The sequence below is a fragment of the Lepisma saccharinum genome, chromosome 23 (genome assembly GCF_977018435.1).
Source record: "Lepisma saccharinum chromosome 23, izLepSacc3.1, whole genome shotgun sequence".
In the NCBI taxonomy this organism is placed as follows: Eukaryota; Metazoa; Arthropoda; class Insecta; order Zygentoma; family Lepismatidae; genus Lepisma; species Lepisma saccharinum.
The window spans coordinates 8,382,927-8,404,941 of NC_139251.1; the positions used below are offsets into that span (position 1 = coordinate 8,382,927).

The following is a 22,015-nucleotide window of genomic DNA, read 5'->3' on the forward strand; positions in this document are numbered from 1 at the left end:
GAGACATTTCAACTTTTGGCCAAATATTTACATAGTTTTTTATTTCTTTAGCATGAAATTCATACAAATCAACAGAAATTCACCTTTTCACCATTCTTTTTCTGTTGATTTTGCCAAGAGTTTGTACATATCAAAAAGTACATAGTAGTCCTTTTTCCACAGCACAACATTGGTTTTGATTGCACTCAATGTTACCTCCATTTCACACACAAGTAAAACGACTGTGCATTGTGTTTGAAAGCAAAGCTCTGCAAACATAATGTATGTGTATGTATTTACTATTGTTTGTTTACAAATTGACTTGCAAACATGGTGGCGCTGCATGTTATGATGCTATGAGAAACTCACCTATAGGAGAAGAACCAAGGAATTATTAATCATTTATTGGTTATAATAATTGATTCTAAAGCATATAGCTAATATGACTTATTTTTCCTTGTAGTATATATCTAAATGAACTCAACTGCTTTGTGCTCTAAAGTCTAGGCTACCCAAGAATGCAAAACTTTGATTCTAAATAAAAATAAAGAAAACATATCACTGAAGACATAATTATAAGGTAAATGGATTAGGAAAGTGTTTGAAGTGTTTCCATTACAAAATGAAGCTCACAAACATTTGAACATCTTTATGGCAATTCATCTCTGAGGAGCATCATTCCAACACGTCTTTCGATACCCAGTGGTTCAGATTCCACTTTAAACTGTAGATCCAGTCCTGATTAGCCTTTCTGTGCATAAAGTGAACTTAAAACAACAATTCAATTCAATCCAACACGTCTTTGTCCATCTTCACAAATTCTACCCTAATCACCACCTTCAAGTCATCAGTCTACAGCATGAGTGTTGTACACTCGATACATAGAGTAATGAAATCCCTTAGAAATATCACAGGCAGTAACATGCATTCATTGTGACTGTGGAAATTGTGAATTTCCACCAAGGTCATCTGCCCTATCTACCTATCTCAAACGAATTTAATATTATTATGATGATAAGTTTTGTTTTTGTACATCAAAGTTACAAACATAATTCTTGAACAGTATAAATGAATATTTTATCAATGTTTGTATTCCTCACATATACATTACCTGTTTGGAGAAAGCTTGATAATTCAGAAGTGCCAGGGTTCCTAGTATAACCACAATTTTCATTAAATTTGCAATAAACTATTACAAATGTTCTTCTTGTCAATATGCTATTACAATAGTTGTGTGTTTGTTTCTCTTTTCTTAAGCAACTTTGTTGAGACTTTTGAAGATGGAGAAGCTTGTTTTGAAGAGGAGAAAGATTGCCAAGATGCGGTGAGAACATTTAATGATGCCCTTACATCACTCACTGACCTGATAAGTAGCATGGAAACATTTCAGCCAGAAAACTTTTCTAAAGTTCGAGTTGAAATGTTCACTACAGATGCAAATGGAGCAATTGACCATCTAGGTAGGTGTGATATTGAATTTGCTTTACTTATTTTGTTGTATTATTATTATTTACCTTAATGATTCTTTTTTTACATAGAGAAAATTTTCCCTTGCAGTTTCATCTGTATAGATGAAGAAAATAAAAATCTTTCTTTCTCTAGAGACCTATGCATTACATGGGTATGGACATCATCAATAAGAAATACGTAGAATATACATGTACGTAGGGTTATGACTTTTTTACTTTTTGTGGAATAATTGATTTCCTGTGTCTTAAATCGATGAACTTTTGTTCAAAGTTAACAAAAAGGGATTCAATTCTGTTAATTTTTGTAAAAAAGTCACCTCCAACACATAATTTCTAAAATTGTATATAAGTAGTATATGCATTTTCAAGTAGTAGCACTATGACTTTCTGGAGCCTTCTAGAACTTTTTGAACCTTCTGGAACTTTATGGAACTTTCTAGAATGTTCTGGATGTTATAGAACTTTGTGCAGTCTTCTTGAACTCTATGAAACTTTCTAGAACTTAGTAGAAATCTCTTGAACTTTCTGGAACAATCATTGTTTTAGTGCATATAAGCTTCCCAATTGAGCTGCGGTAATTATTTTTCTGAGAGATCCCTGTTCCAATTAATAATGCCTTCTTGCTGACAGACTAGCCAGAGTCGTCTTATTGTAGTATTGGAAGATGCTGGTAGTCAGTGCTGGGATGTATGTTGGAGTGTGCCAACCAATAGCAGGACATCTGAGAATAAGGAGGAGACATCCCGCAGCAGGAAGGAAGAAAACAACATCAGGTGGCTCAGTAGTGGACTTGAAACAGGAGGGAAAGAGCAGTGTTCTGCAATCTACAGGGTGGCTCAATAAGTCACTTAACACCCTCAGTATAAGGCCACTGCGGCATGGAATTTGAAATTGGCGATGACCAATCGTTATCTGAGGTATCTTTAACCAGTAAAAAGTTATGACTGAATTCTTGTACCAATTTGCTCCTTTTCGAGGTGTTAGAAAAATGCTTTAAAATTTGTTTAGCACTTCGGTAATGCATTGAGATCAAAGCGACGTCTATGGAGAGACGTTCGCATGCCATTGCACATTATTTTAATCGGATACATCCATGAAGAGCTGTGCATTATGAATGGTTGTCGCGAACAATTTACAGTGTGACGCTTCCATTGAATTAAAAGTCCTTGCAGTGACAAGGCAAATGTTTATGTTCATAAGGAAGTTCATAAACAGAATATTCGATGATTTTTATCTGATAACCCATTTTCGACAGTTCAAAGCTGAATGGTTAGTGTTGGTAAGTTAATGGTGTGGCGTGCTGTGTGGAACACGATTGGTTAGTCAATTTTCCATCAACGGAACCTTAAATGCTTAGGGCTACTTGGATTTGTTAAATAAACAGTTTTTTTTCATCCTTGCTTATGGAAGAAGGTACTTTTTACAGAGTTTTTTCAATAGGGAAGAACACCAGAACACTTATGGGAACGTTATGAACCAGTTTTTGTCCAAAGTTAGTTATCAGATGACAAGGGTCACATATTCTGTTTATGAACTTCCTTATGAACATAAACATTAGCCTTGTCACTGTGAAGGACTTTTAATTCAATGGAAGCATCACACTGTAAATTGTTCGCGACAACCATTCATAATGCGCAGCTCTTCATGGATGTATCCGATTAAAATCGTGTGCAATGGCATGCGAACTTCTCTCCCTAGACGTCACTTTGATCTCGATGCATAGTCGATGCGCTAAACAAATTTTAAGGCATTTTTCTAACACCTCGAAAAGGAGCAAATTGGTACAAAAATTCAGTCATAACTTTTTACTGGTTAAAGATACCTCAGAAAAACCTTCACCATTGCATTTCTCGTGTAATTCTAGCTCATTTTGATATGTCGCACGACCCCCTTCCCAATTAAAATTCTGAAGTTGAATTCAAGATGGCGGACATCAAGATGGCCGCCGACCGTGTGGGTGGCGTCAATGTGGTTCCCCCTTGGCCTGATAACGATTGGTCATCACCATTTCCATGTTGCGCGCTGCAGTGGCCTTGTACTGGGGGTGTTAAGTGACTTATTGAGCCACCCTGTATATTTGGCAAACATCATTTGTGTGCCACATTGGAGAACAAAGGAACTTAGAAAACTGAAGCTGTGTAGTGTCATTTTGTGACGTCGCAGTGGGGCATGATGTGTATAATTGTGAGCTTAGCCATTATTTTGTTGAAGTATGAACTATTCCGCAATAATTCCAGTCGCCAAGTATAATTTGTAATCATAATGTCTTATAAGAAAAGTGCTTGTACCACTGAAAAAAAAAACAAGAAGATCTGGATGAAGAATCTAGTATGATTTCAAGAATCACATAGGAAAAGAAGAATTGTTCCATTAGAAGAGCATTCACTGGAAAACTACAGCACGATACCACTCAAAATCCAAATTGTTGGTCACTATCTGTTCCTTGGAGCATCCATGAAAGAAATGAAGGAATGTGTTAAGGAAATCGCGAAAGAAGTAACAAATTTATGGCAAAATAAAAATTTCCCAACCTTATCAATTCAAATGGTAGAAACAAAACTGAATAAGGTGCTGAACACCTGCGATGATTGTGTAAAACTGTGCAATGAGGACAGAAGGTTATATCGTGTTCAGATCAGGGAGTCGTAACGTACCCAATTTGCGTTACACGGTACGTTCCATTTTGTAGGAGGAAGAGTATGGTTCAGCTGCTGGTACCCATGTAACGTAACGAAATGCAATATGTTATAGACTGACGTTACAGAGAACGTAACAAAATGTATTATGGTAGATATTAACGTTATAAAGGAACGGAACGAAATGAGTACATTGGAACATAACGTAATATGCAATATGGTATATACTACCGTTACAAGGAACGTAGTAACGAAATGCATTGTGGTATATACTAGCGTTACAAGAACGTAACGAAATGCAATATGGTAGTAAATAACGGTACATAGGAACGTAATGAATGCAATCCTCCGTAACGGAATGGAAATGAGTGAAAGGCAATATGGTTAACTAACGTTACATAGGAATGTAGCAAAATGTAAACCACTGTAGCAGAACGGAACAAAATGCAGTTGGCTACATACCATCTGCATAAGGAACGTAAATAAATTCAGTATGGTAGATGTTAACGTTACAAGGAAAGAACAATTCACAAATGTTAGCTAGTAACGTTATAGGCGCGTGACGAATATAATCTATTTAACATCAAGGAAGAAAAAGGAATAGCCAAAATCCTTTTCCTTTCATTGGAACATTGCGAAAAATAACTCAGTATATCGTATGGGATTAATGTGAAATAGCCGTGAAAAATATGGTTGTTTGTAAAAAAATGAATTTCAACCAGGGTTGTTAAAGGGTCAAGAATTTTAAATGAATTCAATTCCGGTTCAGCAGGGAATATTAGCAAGCATAAATGGATCTGGACTGTAAAGAGCCTCTTTATGTATTTCAATTCGTTCCAGGGACATTTTCTCCTGATCAATTGAAATACGGCACAGGGACCTTCTTTCCGGATCGATTTAAAGACGGTCTAAGTTCCATATTGAAATGAAAGAATACGCAACTTGGACCGAATTTAAACTGTGCAATAAAAAAGTTTCCGGTCTTGTTGCGGAACCCATTAGAATTTATGGGTTCGTGGACGTTTAACAACCCTGATTTGATATTAAATTACATTTTTGGCTCCAAATTGAATAAAGCTTCCAACTAGTGTAGAAATGAGTAGCAATAGGCGTGAGCACGGGGTGCAAGGGAGGGGCAAATGCCCCCCTCTCGTCATGGACATCTTTCGATATTTTAGATGCAGGAAAATATGCCATATGCAATTGCATATTAACCTGATAATAGTGTTGCCCCCTCAAGAAACACCACTTGAATTCGAAATTATCGCATTCCTGCATCCCCATTATAATAATTAATGTAAATTATTATGACAAATCAAATTATACGTGTGAAATATATACTTTTAGCTGACATTCGTTTTATAAATGGGAGAGGTGGCCATCCTCGCCCCCCTTCCAGATTTCCATGCCCCTATATTATTATACTTTATTCCAGAAATTTAGGGTAGAGGAATCATATCGCCGGTTATTAAACAATATTATGCTCTTGAAGAAAATTAAGTATTTTGAAGCCGATGAAAGTTCACAAAGGAACAACGGCGGAAGAAGGTACAGTGGCACAACCACAGCAGGCAGGGGAGATTAGCCCTCAAACTTGTACAGAAATCAATTCTAGGAGGTAAGGAAGGCAAACATTGGATTATAGAAAGAAAGGTTGCAGAATCTAAGAGTAGCAAGACAAGAGGATACTCAAGATGGATTTAGTTTTCACGTATTTGGTGCACTATTTCTTCCAGACGGCCAAGAGCACCTGCAAGGGAGCACAGAGGGGCAATTGCCCTCTCTCGATTTCTATCTTTATACCAATTTAAAAAAAGTTATATAAACTTGGACAGTTCCTGCTGATTACGGTGTAAGTTTTGCCCGTGTAAGGTAATAAATAGATTTATTATTAATTTTTGAAGCTGCACCGTTCATTTATAAACACACTGTATATGAGTCATTGTGAATTCGAGTCAATTTAAACATTTTGCGTTGTTGCGAGATTATCTATTAGAATAAAATTTGGACATAAATAATCTAAGTAGAAAAAGTGCAACTTGTATATCAAAATTGCCATGTCCATCTGATCTCCGAAAGTAGTGTTTAGCATGTCACATTTCAAGTATATGATTGATTGATTTGGTGTTTTGAGTCCACTTTATGCACAGTAAGGCTAATCGGGACTGGACCTTCAGTTTGAAGTGGAATCCGAACCATTTGTGCCTCCACCGGGTATCGAACCCGGGACCCCTTGATTACTAGGCGACGACGCAACCACTGCGTCATCGGGGAGACCATTTGAAGTATAGTCCATGATTGTATCTAGTATATGAACGAGATTTGTCCCTCCTCTCAAACAATTCTTGGCTTGTCCCCACCGAACGAAGTGTGTCACTTATAAATTAAGTTTCCGAAAGCAGGCATTATGCATGAACAGAACAAAAAATACTCCTGAAAATTACAAAAATTATAAGCCAGTTCGTGACCGGGAGTTATTGACGGTCTCCCCCCCCCCCCCCAACCTATCCGCTTTAGATTCCGGGTTCGAGTCCTGGTCTGTAAATATCTTTTTTAGGTGTCTCTTCATCAATTTCATCTATTTATCATCCATCTTCATAGTTTCGATTAATTATAAAAGTGACATAAAAGCAAAGCAAAATAAGAACAAATAAAAATAATTGCAAGATGACTACAATGTCAGAACTACATTTGAAAAATAAAATGCGAGCAGAAGATTCATTTTCAAACAGGTATTTGGGTAGAATTGTGTAGACAGACAGCATGCTCCCGAAAGTTGCCAATCCACGTGTAGCATGACCTTCGTACTGGGGTTGCGCTTTTTCAGGAAAGTTTTCTCGACCCTCCTCAGGCGTCTTATCAAGAATGCCTCGGTGTTCGCAGCATTGCCAACTTATTTTCCGTTGGAAAAAGTCTTTTTCCTCCTATTTAATCTGCGGTTGGCTCTACAATACATCATATTAAACAAGATACAACAACTGAATTACGGCGAAGTAGGTTAGAAACCCTGCGTGCTCAAGAGCAGCTTCGATAAGGCACCTGAATTGTTTCGAGCTGAACCAGGAAATGGGCGATCTTTATTCCCGAAGGCCATTCCGTAAAACTAATGCCGCAAGAAGTTTTCTGTGTGGATTTGAGAGCATGAAATTGTAGGTTGATGATAGTACTACAAGATGTCAAGTGGATTTTTTTTCTGTTTCGTTATTTTATATAGCTTTGCTACCTATATAGTTTGAATAACTAATCAATCATTTGATGAGCAGACAAACACGAAGAAGCCGATCCCGTGGCAAATTAGTTAGCGTAATACACTGGGAAGTCTAATGTCGGATTAGAAAATATGGATGGGTCATTTGTCTTTATACCACTTCCATCACCTATCACATCCTTTATCATCGCGATTAACCGAAAGTGGTAGACGCGAAATAAAAATAGAATCTTGGCATGAATGTCCGAAAAAGAGGCAAGGGCACGACCCACCTGGAAAAGGAAAGTCAACCAAAAATTATATATATCGCACAATTGCATTTTAGCTATAATAATATATGTTAATTATTGCATGAACATGATAACTTCAAATTAAAGCAATGGTTTTTGAGGAGACAACACTGTTATGGGGGAACATGCACCTTGTTTGCCCCCCTGGAAAAAAAACTACCTTGCTTGCCCCTCCCTGGAAAAAAAATCCTGCAGACGTCCATGAACCTTTGGTATCGACTTCGGAGTATAAAGCTGCAACGTGCCACCACTCGTAACTCCAGGGTATGCTGAATTGGCAACACACCGCTCCTTGCTCCGGCTGGTCAGTTGGAAGCACCAGTTCTCACCCAGGGATCGGGATTAAGCCGATCCACCCTTCCTCCAGAAAGGAAACCACCGAATTGCGACACGTGACAGTAAATAAAATTCCAAATACTTTATAATTAAAATGTCCAAAATCTTTAATCACGAATCGCGCGCGTACATACTGATTCGCACAAGTTAAAAGTTATAATTTATTGGGCATGCACGCTCGCAGGCAGTCATAAGCAATTTATTTAACACGAGAGTCCGCGCACCGCCTTCACAGTTAATAGCAAGACCTCAACTGCTACCTCAAGCGCAAGGTGCAGCATAACAGATTGTTCTAACTTACAATACAAACTCATAACATAAAATAACACAAGAAAAACTGATAATTTATATAACACATCAATGTTAATTAGCGATAGTAAGCTAAAGTTAAGGTTGGCAACAATTAAAAATGCCAACGTGGAAGATTTTACATCGCCAAGAACACGAAGCGTGGTTCCCCTACTCCTAACATAAACAGCCAATAGGAATACGATATTTTATTGAAAACGAGGGAGAAATACTTTGCTATAATATTACAATATTAAACTATATAGAAATAACTAAACTGATTTTATTAAATAAATCATATTTGCCCTTGTACATAAAAAAATGATTAAATAAAGATTTAGTTTATAAGGAAGACAAATTACTTCAATCTTGTACATTGTTGAACAAAAATCGATATTAAGAAGAAATGTATTTAACTTGTGCTTCAAAAACAATGAAAACGTTGCATATATTATTTGGGATCTTATAAATTCTGAATAAATGTTGCAAAAATATGCGAAAAGAAAGTAAAAAAAATACGTGAATAATATTATAAAATATAAAGAAACGTAATATATACATGAATTATAAAAACAATTAACTATAATTTAATCCAAGTTCTTAACTTGAAAATATACGAATAAGATAAATGCCAATATACAACTGAAATCTGCCCAACATGGCTGTCGTTAGAAAGCATTGTTTCTTCAATGCATAGCGTGGCAATAGACCACGACAGCCTCTTATTTGCCAGGAAATATCAACACGAGAACAGGGATAGAAATTCCTCTTATTTTAGATTTTCTCAAACTAATGGAGTGCATACATTGCTCTAAGCAGGATGCTCTCTACCTTATATGGGAGCAATGTATGCGCTCGAAACATTGGACGCTAACACTGTTCGAATCTCCACAGGAATATAATAAAAATGTTCATAACTAAATGACACATCTGGTGTAATACCTAACGTGCCAAATTTTGGAAAATAGGAGCTGGTAGCGTCACTTCCCCAGGATTATTATCCGTGGCCTGCAAGCAAGGTTCTTGTATGTGTCACTTTTCTGTTTCTCAGACTACGTGTGACTACCTACACATTATGTGAAACAATAACAAACAACTTCCCGACCGATTTCCAAGGCTCGTTTCACCCTAGCTACAAACTACCACTTCGATCACTGCATGCACGAGTGAGTAGTGGTATTCGCGTGTCTTCCCTTTAATGCAAAACCACAATATGCTCCACAGCATGCTAAGATTTTCGAAAGCAATACTTGTGTGTTAATTTAAATTTTGCCGTGTTCATTCATCTATACATTATTTACTACTTCCAAATTTGTGTGCTTGTCTTGAGTTTGCATTCTCGTGGCTGCTGCCATATTGCGTAGATGAACGAAAAACACACTCAATATACCAAATTGCTTGTATGTAGATATCAGACGATAAGAGATGAAACAATTGCAGCCTACAATTTCCCTCAATCAACTACAATTGCCATCTGAGTATGAGAAACCACTTGCATTCTAGCCGGGTTCGATTCCTGGTGGAGGCACAGTGGTTCATTTCCCATTTTAAACTGTAGGTCCACTCCCAATTAGCCTATCTGTGCATACAAGTGAACTTAAAACAAGACAAACTTTCATTCTAACCTCAGTCAATTGTGGGAGCTGCTTAGAAGTAGTAGTGTTGCTGGCATGGTAGACTTCGGTTCTTACTTTTGCTTTTAACAGATAGATACACTTTGAATAATTGTGAAATCAAAGTTATCGATTACTTTACTTTGCTACCGAATGACAAAGTTATAATGGAATTGTGTTAGCTCCATTACAGAACAACTACCTAATCTCATTCAATTCCAGTGTTCTATCTGGTAGATAGATATATCAACTTTTTCAATGATGTGAACTTTCAGTGCAATGGCGACAAAGGTCCAACAACTATAATGTCAAACTTTAAAGGTTTCCTGACAAAATAAAAAATGGACAGATCATTTACATTCTCAATGGACATGTTGAAAAAAAGACTAATATTCATTTTTTTAAATTTCTTTTTTTAGCATAGGTAAAAGGAAGTCACTTGAATAAACTAGGAATATAATCAAAATGTCCATCAGGTATTCATTGAATTCAAAAAAGCATATGATTCGTTCAAAACAGATAAATTATATAATATATTAGTCGAATTTGGAATACCTAAGAAGCTTGTTAATATGATAAAAGTATGCACCACTGAAACAGAAAGTAAAATTCGTGTGGGTATTTATGTGTCTGACAAATTTACAATTCATGATGGGTTAAAACAAAGAGATGCATTATATCCATTGCTCTTTAATTTTGCCTTAGAATATGCTGTTAGGAAGGTAACAGAAACTAACGAAGGATTAAAATTAAATGGTGTGACTCAGTTGTTAGCATATGCAGATGATGTAGACTTATTAGGGGATGATATAAATACAATTAAGAATAATGCTAAAATACTTTTCAAAACTGCTAAAGACATAGGTTTGGAAGTTAACAAAGAGAAAACTAAATATATGCTTACAGGCCCAAACCAAGTGTTAGGTAATAATCAAAATCTAATTATTGATAACAACTCGTTTGAACCAGTTTCCAAATTCAAATACTTAGGAGTAATATTAACCAATGAAAATTATATTAGAGGAAATAAAAAGTAGGCTTAATTCAGGAAATGCATGTTACTTCTCTCTTCATAAACTTTTGTCTTCTAGTTTAATAACTAAGAAACTAAAAGTTAAAATATACAAAACGGTAATTTATGTAGTGCTCGTATTATACGGGTGTGAAACTTGGTCCCTTACATTGAAAGAAGAACATAAATTGAGAGTAATTGAAAATAAGGTTCTTAGGAAAATATTTGGACCTAAAAGGGATGAGGAGACAGGTGAGTGGAGAAGGTTACATAATTTAGAACTACATAATTTGTATTCATGTCCAGATGTTATTAGACTAATTAAATCAAGAAGACTTAGGTGGGCAGGCCATATGGCACGAATGGGAGAGGAAAGAGGAGTTTATAGGATTCTTGTTTGGAAACATGATGGTAAGAGACCTATAGGAAGGCCAAGACCAAGATGGAGGGACAACGTTGAGATTGGACCTAAAGGAAATCGGTAGGGATGGAAAAGAGTATATAGATCTTGCTCAATATAGGGACAGATGGAAGGCCTGTGTTGCTGCAGCCATGAACCTTCAGGTTTAAGAAAGCTAGAGAGTTAGTTAGTTTAAAAGGAAGTAGCAAAAAATGAATAAATAAAAAATATTACGTGGCAGAGTGGTTAACACAGCGCACTACGACGCCAAGGGTCCGGGTTTCGAATCCCGACCTGCATATGAGTATTCTCTGTGAGTGTCCCTTCATAAGTTTCAGCATTCATTCAGCGTTCGTCTCTTTGATTCGTCGCTAATGCTCATCTTCGCTTTCTGAACCGCCAGGTGTACAGCACGTGGCGTAGCGTTTCGCGTCCGAATTCCAGGAACAGGCAACTTACGGTTACCTGACCAAGTAGCATTTCGTCGGAGAGCTACCATCCTAATAGTGTTTAATGAAGCAAACTCTTGCTAACACTCTTAAATGCTCCATCGAAGAAAATATTTTTTTTTTTTTTGTTTTAATATTTCTTTCCCTCTGGAAATTGCAAATCTCACCTTCGTAGTTGTCAGATAGTAAGAAAGTGTTGCCATCTGCCATGACTAAAATTTCTAGATCCAAGTTCACTTCCTCTCGACGATTTGTTGTTTTAAGTCCACTTTATGCACATTAAGGCTAATAGGGATTGGATCTACAGTTTAAAGTGGGATCCGAACCACTTTTGCGTCCACCGGGTATCGAACCCGGGACCTCTCTCTCGACAATTTGTCTGGAGTCTGCACTCCGCTGTCTATGCAATGTAGTTTTAAAAGTTGTAAACCGAGGTATACTAGTCACCAATTCCATCGCTGCCAGTGGTTAGTCAAGGTGTGACTCATCATCAGCCAGGCTCGAACGAAACGCAACTCATTAAACCGTCGCAGACGAACTGTAGCATTTTTCTAGAAATTTCGCTTTCGGACGAAACGCTACTGAACCGTACAGCAGTTCCAATGCCTGCTCCAAGTTGCACAGCTGCTTTCGGACCTCTTGTTTTGGAAAGGGGGTGGAGATTAGGAAAGGGTCTTAATTTTTTATACTGAAGCTCGTTCATTTCGTCCTCCTATTTCTCTTGGTTCAATTTTCTGAGATACGGAATCTACCTCATTTTGCTTTTCATTACGTTTTAATGCATCACCCACGGTACGCTTACATGTACTACTTAACATTTTCAATTTCCCTGTATCCTTTGGTTAGGTACGGTAAAAATAAATAGCTGCCATTCGTCAAATGTTGTATTTTTGTTTTTGTTACCCATTTTTCTCGTACTTCAGTCAGGGAGCAATGCAGTTACTGGTAACAAATGTAGTCAGGAAGTAGCATCAATTGTTCCTTCCCCGCACTGTAGTTGACCAGTAAAAAAAAAACTATGTAAAGCCTCGTTTCTATTACCACAAATTTGCCGTGCAACATGACGCGTGGCATGCGACGCTGCATGTGCCAAGCATTTGTTGAAATGGAAACTGTCTGCAACATGCCGCAGCGCAAGTGCCGGGCTCAAAAATTGCCCCAACAATTATACCGCGTTTGATAGAACATGTCCCGTTTCCCACGCTAGGGAGCGCTCGACAGTTTCGGTGCCAATGAGAAACGAGGAAAAAATCGTCTGCTGGGCAGCGAGGAGCGAATGGAAGCCAGAAGAGAGGCGCTTACGTAGACGCTGTTGCGACGTTGCGTATTTTAATTGGCTGCCTGGCTTTGACTTTCCCCAACATGGAGAGAAGCCAGCGATCGCCTAGCGCGGGAACCGGGACAGGTTGTAACAAACGCGGTATAAGATGCACAACATGCGCCGCGGACAATGGAAACAGCCTGCAGCAAGTTCCTGGGGCATGCGCACTAGAGTAGAAACAGACGACGCGACTACAATCTGTGGTCCAACAAGATTTAATAACAATGCAAAATCACTTACAGTCATTCTTACAAAGTTTTCGTATCCACTTTGAAGACGTAAGTCTCTCATCAACGAGTTATACGCTCCTTCCGAATTTCTTTTCACTAGAAAACTTCTAATCCACCATCTAGGTCGTTTTCGCCTCTTATTTTTACAAGCTCATGTTACGCGCCTGCCATAACCACAAAACCCGCCATAGTTGTATTGTTCATCTTTACACAAGTTAAATCACTACCAAATTATTACAATACAAGAGAGGAAACACTGACTACTCTAAAGCACAATGGAACAACGCTACACTTAAGTCCTGCACTCCGGTGCTGTTGCTGGCGTATTTTGCAGAAGTAGTTTTGAATTGGAAACAGTGCACTGAATGATGCGCAACATGCGCCGGCACATGTTGCACGTCATGGGTCTGGAACTTGTCAGAATGAAACGTAGCTTAACAGAAACAAAAGGCTTTCACGATTTGTCTGAATATTAAAGTGATCTCTTTTTTCACACCCAAACATAAATAACTATTTTCAGATTTGAAAACGTAACAGGGGTGTAAGGGGTGACCTTCCACGTATTACATCCAATCCTCAACTTCATTCCACGTAGTACACCTGGACTGCTCTTTGCAGACTAACGAGACTCTGGCGACTGGCCCTATGGCCAGTATAATTCTGTGTATTATCCTGCTTTCTGTCATATGCGCTGAGTGCCTCTTTACAGCCTGAGCTTTTAACCTGTCAGAATATTTTAATATTTCAGTTATGCGACATTACAGTTATGTTATTTGTTATGGTAAGAGGCTGAACCCCGTATAACGTGGCGGGTGCAAAATAGCCTAAGTGCTGACGCACCCACAATTAAAAAAAAAAAGTTACATATAACTTTAAGAAATGCGTATAAATATTTCACCATCGTTTATATTTATGTACATGTTGTTAATTTTCAAATATTGTGAAGAAATGCAGCAAGATGCTACGTATTTGATTACTAATGTGAGCCACTGTATATGTTATGTTTTTATTTCATGAACAATGTATGGTCAAACATTACTTTGCAGAGCTCCGTGGCGGAGTGGTTAGCACAGTGCAATACGACGCCACAGGTTCCGAGTTCGGATCACAGCCTGTGCATTATTTTCTTTGTGATGTCCTTTCATCAATTTTGTCATTTCATCACCCATCCTCGTCTTCGCGATTAGCCAAAAGTGGCATAGAACCAAAGTTAAATATAACAAATCAAAATCAAACATTACTTGGCATGACAAGAATGGATAGGTTATTTTGAAGCTGCTGTTATTAAAAGCAAATTGTATGTAGCTTTCCTAGACAGAAGTTTCACACACAGAAACTGATTGATTGGATAACGGCTGCGGATTCCTACTCGAGCAGAAAATATATATATATATATATATATATATATATATATATATATATATATATATATATATATATATATATTTCCATTTATTACTTACAACAATAGCAGACTGATTTCCTGCTAAATCAAAGAAAACTTGCATTCACAGTTACAAATTGACATGTTGAATGAACTTAACTACAGATTTCTATCACTACAATTCTGATTAATCGAACAGCACACCACAACGTGGGTCATTATATACTAAAATAAATTGACTGCGAGACAAAAACTCCTCTCCGATAGCACATTATATGCAGAGTATACGTAAGTTGAAATTCCATCATAATAATAATTTGAATTCTTCAAGTAGTAGCTACAAATATAATTTTTCATACATATTTTCTTAGTGAAATATGAAGTTCCTCACTTCACAAGGATAACATATACACAGTATTTCACAAGAGTTTTTAGTTCGAGCTAGTCGTAGGCCTAATATGAATATAAACGTCACTTCATTACTTAGTTAAAAAAAAAAAAAAGTGCCAGGCAATCAGAATTCGAGGGTATGCCTGAAATTATTTGTAGTATCTCATGGATCAAGGGGGCTTTTTAAGTAAAATGAAGGATACATATCACATGCTTTGGTCAATTCAGAGTAGTAGAAACGTAATTATACTGCATGTTGCAACTGAAACCGTAGCCTCGAAGGCCGAAGTCGTTTAGTGATCCACTCATACACTCGGTACCAAACATTTCAAGTTCGAGTAGACATCTGGGCATGGCTGTTTTTTTTGTAAGCATCCCTTCATAGATTTAATATGATCATCATTCATCTTCATCGTCGCGATTATCTACAAGTGGCAGAAAAGCTATATAAAACATGAATAATACAAAAGTTTAAAAAACAAAAGAGGATAAAAGGATGAACTGAGTTTGAGTTAATGATAGGAAGTTTTATAAAATTACTGTTTCTTGAATAATCTTGTCCTTTGTTCCGATTGTATTTCTCAGTCACACGTTGCTCAATGTCCATGTCGACTGCCGTTCTTGCGTTCTTGAAAATTACTTTCTTGTCTGTCTATGCCCTTCTTTCAAACGTGGTAGGTAGGCGGGCGTTCTGTCTGTTTCTACACCAAAAAGTTTAATGCACCTCCTGTCCAAGAAGACAAGAATTACTGAAAGTAATTTTCAAAATTGTAAGCGGATGAGGGTCCTTGTAAATGATAAAATATACTGTCCTTTTATTCGCTTAGTTTTGAGAATCACTTTTCATACAATTCTTGCCTTCTTGAGAGTCCAATGGCCCTGTCTAGCTACAGACCAGTTGCACAAACGCGGTTTCGTTTGTTTCGTACAACAATTCCATCTAACATTTCGTTTCTAGGCATTTTCTACTTGCCAAAAGTGCCTTTTATATAGCCCCAAGGCGTTATCTACTCGGATGCTTCGTGATCGAAGGTCACGTGTACAAAGTTTCAGGATTCAGATTTTCCGATTTTGCATGGTGCTGCTGGTATCAGTTCGGTTCGCCTTCTCAAGGTCATGCAATAAGCAATTATTTTTCGTCTTCCGATAGGAGAAACCTTGCCTCTCGCTTAGGTGGACGAACGCGTGGCACGGATGATTTTTTGGCTCGACCATGGTTGGTCCTTTATGTTTCGTCCTTCAGCAACTTGATCTAAGCACGAATCATTCTCATCGCTAAACAACTGTATTTTTTTAAAAAAATGATGTAATACATGTAAACAGACAGAGCGATATACGTAGATAGATAGATATAAATGTTTTCCCTCAACAAACGTTTGCTTTGCTATCGTATAAAGTGAACGTACATGTTAAAATTCATCTAGCATAAATAATCAAATTAGAACAAATTCACATAAAGCGATTAAGTATGCAGAAAAGAAATGTATTTGTGATAAATACATAGTTAATAAGTAAATTCCAATAACCAGAACTTTTGTCACGCCGAATGTTGTTTACGGATGTTTTCAAACGTTTTGTTTTACAATTTAATTTTTTCGCTGACATCCAAAACGAAAATACGTATTATAACTTAGTGACTTTCAAGGGGTCAAAGTACTGTAATGTTAGTATGCTGCCGATCATAATTATGAGGCTTCTTCGAAAACGCCTTCGATAACGGTATTTGCTATTCATAACGGATATGTGTATCACTTTTTCGAAACAGACTTTTGTGGAGGAAAAGAACTGTAACGTTACAAGAGTAACGAGCACAATTATACGAGAGATCTATGTTATTCTCTCTGGAACACGGCATCGGACACGTTATTGCACATCGGAACGTCTGTATGATTCCAGCTATAAATAACGTTGTTGCTTTGAAAAAAGGAGTGTAACGTTTTTACAGCCGTGACCTCAATTAAGTTACTGGTTAATTGTAACGTTACTATCACTTTCCACACACACTAAAGTTACTAGTCAATACGTGACGAACCTCTTTCTTACCCTGTAACGTTACTGGTTGCCGGCAATGGATGTAACGTTGAAGTGTCACGTGAAGAACTACTCCTTTAGAGATCAGTTATGGTTCGGTACCGTTATGCACACCTGTAACGTAATGTTCATATACCTGAGGTAACGTTTCTGTTCACGAAAAAAGTTATTCTGTTTCTGGTTGTAATGTAACGGAAACCGTAATTGAATATACCGTTCCATTTCGTTACGTTACGACTCCCTGGTTCAGATCGAAAGCAAAGGACATGTTGGTTATACAACTTGGAAGGCTACGAATTCCAAAACTATCCATCCATCCCAAAGAAGAAAAATGCCCTTGCATTCAACTTCAACAACAGCAACAACAATAACTACTACTACTATGTCAACTTCTGAAACATCAGAGACTGAGAGTGAATATGAAAAGTCCGAGAATTGAAATGAACAGTCTACAGGAAAAGGAAGAAGTATAACAAAACAAAATCTGCAATATCTTCAAAGATATCAACCAGCAAGGCAGCAACCATTTGCCAACAGTCATTTCAAGATGGGATTGACATTGAGACACCTTCACAATCTGGTATTTACAGGTCCACCATTAAAGAAGCTATTAAACTTAAAAGAGAAATGAAGAAAACATTACACTTAGAAAACTGGTCGTTGCATTAACTAACTAACTAACTCCCTAGCCTTCTTAAACCCGAAGGTTCATGGCTGCAGCAACACAGGCCTTCCATCTTTCCCTATCTTGAGCAAGATCTATATACTCTTTTCCATCCCTACCGATTTCCTTTAGGTCCAATCTCAACGTTGTCCCTCCATCTTGGTCTTGGCCTTCCTACAGGTCTCTTACCATCACGTTTCCCAACAAGAATCCTGTCAACTCCTCTTTCCTCTCCCATTTGTGCCACATGGCCTGCCCACCTAAGTCTTCTTCATTTAATTATTCTAATAACATCTGGACATGAATACAAATTATGTAGTTCTAAATTATGTAACCTTCTCCACTCACCTGTCTCCTCATCCCTTTTAGGTCCAAAGATTTTCCTAAGGATCTTATTTTCAAATACTCTCAATTTGTTTTCCTCTTTCAATGTAAGGGACCAAGTTTCACACCCATATAATACTACAGGCAAAATTACTGTTTTGTATATTTTAACTTTTAGTTTCTTAGATATTAAACAAGAAGACAAAAGTTTATGAAGAGAGAAGTAACATGCATTTCCTGAATTAAGCCTACTTTTTATTTCCTCTTTAATATAATTTTCATTTGTTAATATTACTCCTAAGTATTTGAATTTGGAAACTGGTTCAAATGAGTTGTTATCAATAATTAGATTTTGATTATTACCTAACACTTGGTTTGGACCTGTAAGCATATATTTAGTTTTCTCTTTGTTAAATTCCAAACCTATCTCTTTAGCAGTTTTGAAAAGTATTTTAGCATTATTCTTAATTGTATTCACATCATCCCCAGTAAGTCTACATCATCTGCATATGCTAACAACTGAGTCACACCATTTAATTTTAGTCCTTCTTTAATTTCTTTTACTATCCTTACAGCATATTCTAAGGCAAAATTAAAGAGCAATGGAGATAATGCATCTCCTTGTTTTAACCCATCATGAACTGTAAATTTGTCAGACATATTAATACCCACACGAATTTTACTTTCTGTTTCACTGGTGCATATTTTTATCATACTAACAAGCTTCTAAGTTATTCCAAACTCTACTAATATATTGTATAATTTATCTCTTTTGACCGAATCATATGCTTTTTTGAAATCATTGAATAGCTGATGGACATTTTGATTATATTCCCACTTTTTTTCAAGTGTCTGTCTGATGTGAAAAATTTGATCTGTAGTTCATCTGTTATGTTTAAATCCACATTGATAATCACCTATAATTTCATTAGCATATGGTGTTAGTCTTGTTAAAAGAATGTTAGATAATATTTTATATGTTGTTGAGAGTAGAGAAATTCCATGGTAATTATTGCAGTTCATTTTATCACCTTTTTTAAACACAGGAACAATTATGGATTCTTTCCACTGTTGAGGGATTTCTTCTTTATTCCATATTAAACAAATTAATTTATGAATTTGACATATTAATGAATTTCCACCATATCTAATTAACTCAGCTGGTATTAAATCAATGCCAGGTGCTTTGTTATTCTTTAGCCTTTTAATAGCATCTTTAACTTCAGTCAAGTTAGGTTCTGGAACTAAAGGTTCTGCTGTGTGTACGTCATTTACTTCTGATTTATCTCCTACATGGACATTTAAAAGGTCATTAAGGTAGTTCTTCCATCTATTTAGAATATCGCTTGGGTCAGCTAGAAAATCACCATCTTTATCTTTTATCAAGTTTACTTTAGGTTGCCACCCCTTTCTAAACTCATTTACACCTTTATATAAATCTCTGATATTTTTATTTTTGCTGTTTGTTTCAATTTCGTTAATTTTGCTTTTCAAGTCATCTCTTATATTGCTTCTAAACGTGTGGTTAAGTTCTTGCTTTATTCTATTATAATTGTTTAGATTTGTATCATCAGAGTTATTTAACCACCTAAGTCTAGCCTGATTTCTTATTTCTATTAGATTATGACATTCATTATCAAACCATGGCTTACTTTTTCTCGGTTTATGGTATCCTATACTTTCTTTAGCTGCTGATTCTATTGCATTACGCATGTGCTCCCAATTCTTATTTACATCTGTTTCATTTATATTTTCATCATCATTTAAATCCTGCAAAACATCAAATCTATTTGACAGTTTAATTTGGTAATCTTTCTTAATTCTTTCATCAGTAAACTTTCCTGTATCAAATTTTAGAACTTTTAGATTTTGTTGCTTATGATTTATCACTGAGAGTCTTACTCTTAATTTAGCAATTACTAAATAATGGTCACTGGCACAGTCAGCACCTCTATGTGTACGAACATCAATTATACTAGTATGCCTTCTCTTATCAATGAGAATATAATCTATCTGATTATGAGTTTTTCCATCTGGAGAAGACCAGGTATATTTATGGATATCTTTATGTTTAAAAGTGGTACTTTTCACAATTAAATTCTTTGATGTTGCAAAAGTAATCAATCTTATACCATTATCATTACTTAATTCATGAAGACTTTCTTTACCAATCGTGGGTTTAAATGTCTCTTCTTTGCCAATCTGTGCATTACAGTCACCTAACAGAATTTTCATATCATACTGAGAAAATTTATCAAAGACCTGTTCTAACTCTGTATAAAAATCATCTTTAGTATTATCATCTTTATCTTCCGTTGGTGCATGTATGTTTATTAAAATAATTTTACACCACCTACTCTGTAAAACTGCATATGATATCCTATCATTAATAAATTCTACTGTTTTAAGAGCCGAGATAATTCTATTATTATGAAAAAGCCTGTTCCAAAATTATGATTTTCAGTACCACCATAGAAAAAAGTATAATTTTTATTTTTACAATTCCCTTCTCCTGGCCACCTAACTTCCTGGACAGCTACTACATCTAATTTATACTTAACTATCTCATTAACTGTGCACTGAAATGCCCCAGGTCGGTTAAGGCTCAGAACATTCCAGGTGCCTAATTTAATATCCTTATTCCTAACGTAGATCTTATCCTTAGTCCAGGGACCTCCCAAAGTAGTCCCCACCCGGAGATCCGAACGGGGGACTATTTTACCTCCGGAATATTTTACCTTCGGAACATCCATGGCCTATTATTTCTGTTTCTTGACATGTCTTTTTACAGTGCAGAGTTGTCAGCTCTACGCCTAACCCCCAATATGAATGGGGGAACTACTACACAAGACAAACACAAACACATTAGCCAGCACAATTACTACACAAGACAAACAAACACAAACACATTAGACCGCACAACTACTAAACAAGACACACACAAACACATCACAACTATAACACAATATAAACACAAACACACCACAACTACTACACAATATAAACATAAACAAACTACACACCACAACTACTACACAAGACAAACACAAACAAATTAGACAACACAACTACTACACAAGACAAAACAAACATACTAGACAGCACAACTACTACACAAACATACTAGACAGCACAACTACAACACAAGACACATACATTCACATCACCAATACTACAAAAGACAAATAGCAATACATTAGACAGCATTTTGATGGTAAATGTATTGATGACCAAGAATATCAAGTGCTGGTGTTGGAGAATGAACGAAGAGAAGTTAAGTTAGAAGCACTAGATCTACCAGATGGAAAAGCAGATACTATGTTAATGGAATAACAACTGTTCTCGATGAATACATGTTATGGAAGAGTATAAAGATGATTGTTGCGGACACTATGAGTGTGAACACTGAAAGAAAGAATGGGATTGCAATTCAGGAAGATGGAACCATCGACAAGGCAGCTGACCTATTTACAGGTGTCATTCAAGCAGCAGTGACGGATCACGTGCCTACAGGAAAAATATCTTCTCGTAGATTTCCATGGTTCGACTCCGAAGTGCGGTTTGTAATGGCCAACATGGCAACTTTGGAAGGACTTTCCGAGTGGACACACGCACAACACCTTTGCTGCTCTACGACAGCACTCAAAGTATCTTCTTCGAAAAAGATACAAGGAATATATAGATAACATTACTGCAATAATCCCAGAAAACCCCAAAAAACTTTTTTAATCTAATAAACTCAAGGAAAAGTAACAGTAGGATTCCAGCTGAAATTACATATGATAGTGAAAGTGCGATAGGCGACCGAAGGGCAGAACTCTTCAACGCTTATTTCCGCGGTAACTTCTGCCCACCGTCTTCCTTTGCAGCATTGCCAAAGGTGAGACCAGTCTATTCCTCCTCTAACAATGCTTGCCACTACACCTGATGAGTAGAGGAACATATTTTTGGTAAATAAAAAAGCAAAATTTCGGTACAAAAACAGAGTCAA

General features: G+C 36.7%; 1 protein-coding gene across 2 annotated transcripts in view; it reads left to right on the forward strand.

The window, feature by feature from the left end:
• Nucleotides 1-22,015, forward strand: part of LOC146005179 (uncharacterized) — a 204,409-nt gene that overhangs the window by 33,531 nt on the left and 148,863 nt on the right. For both annotated transcript variants that reach the window (XM_083144214.1, XM_083144215.1), the window contains exon 6: nt 1,237-1,439. In XM_083144214.1, coding sequence (XP_083000340.1) covers nt 1,237-1,439 — 203 coding nt within the window. The remainder of the gene's footprint in view (nt 1-1,236; nt 1,440-22,015) is intronic.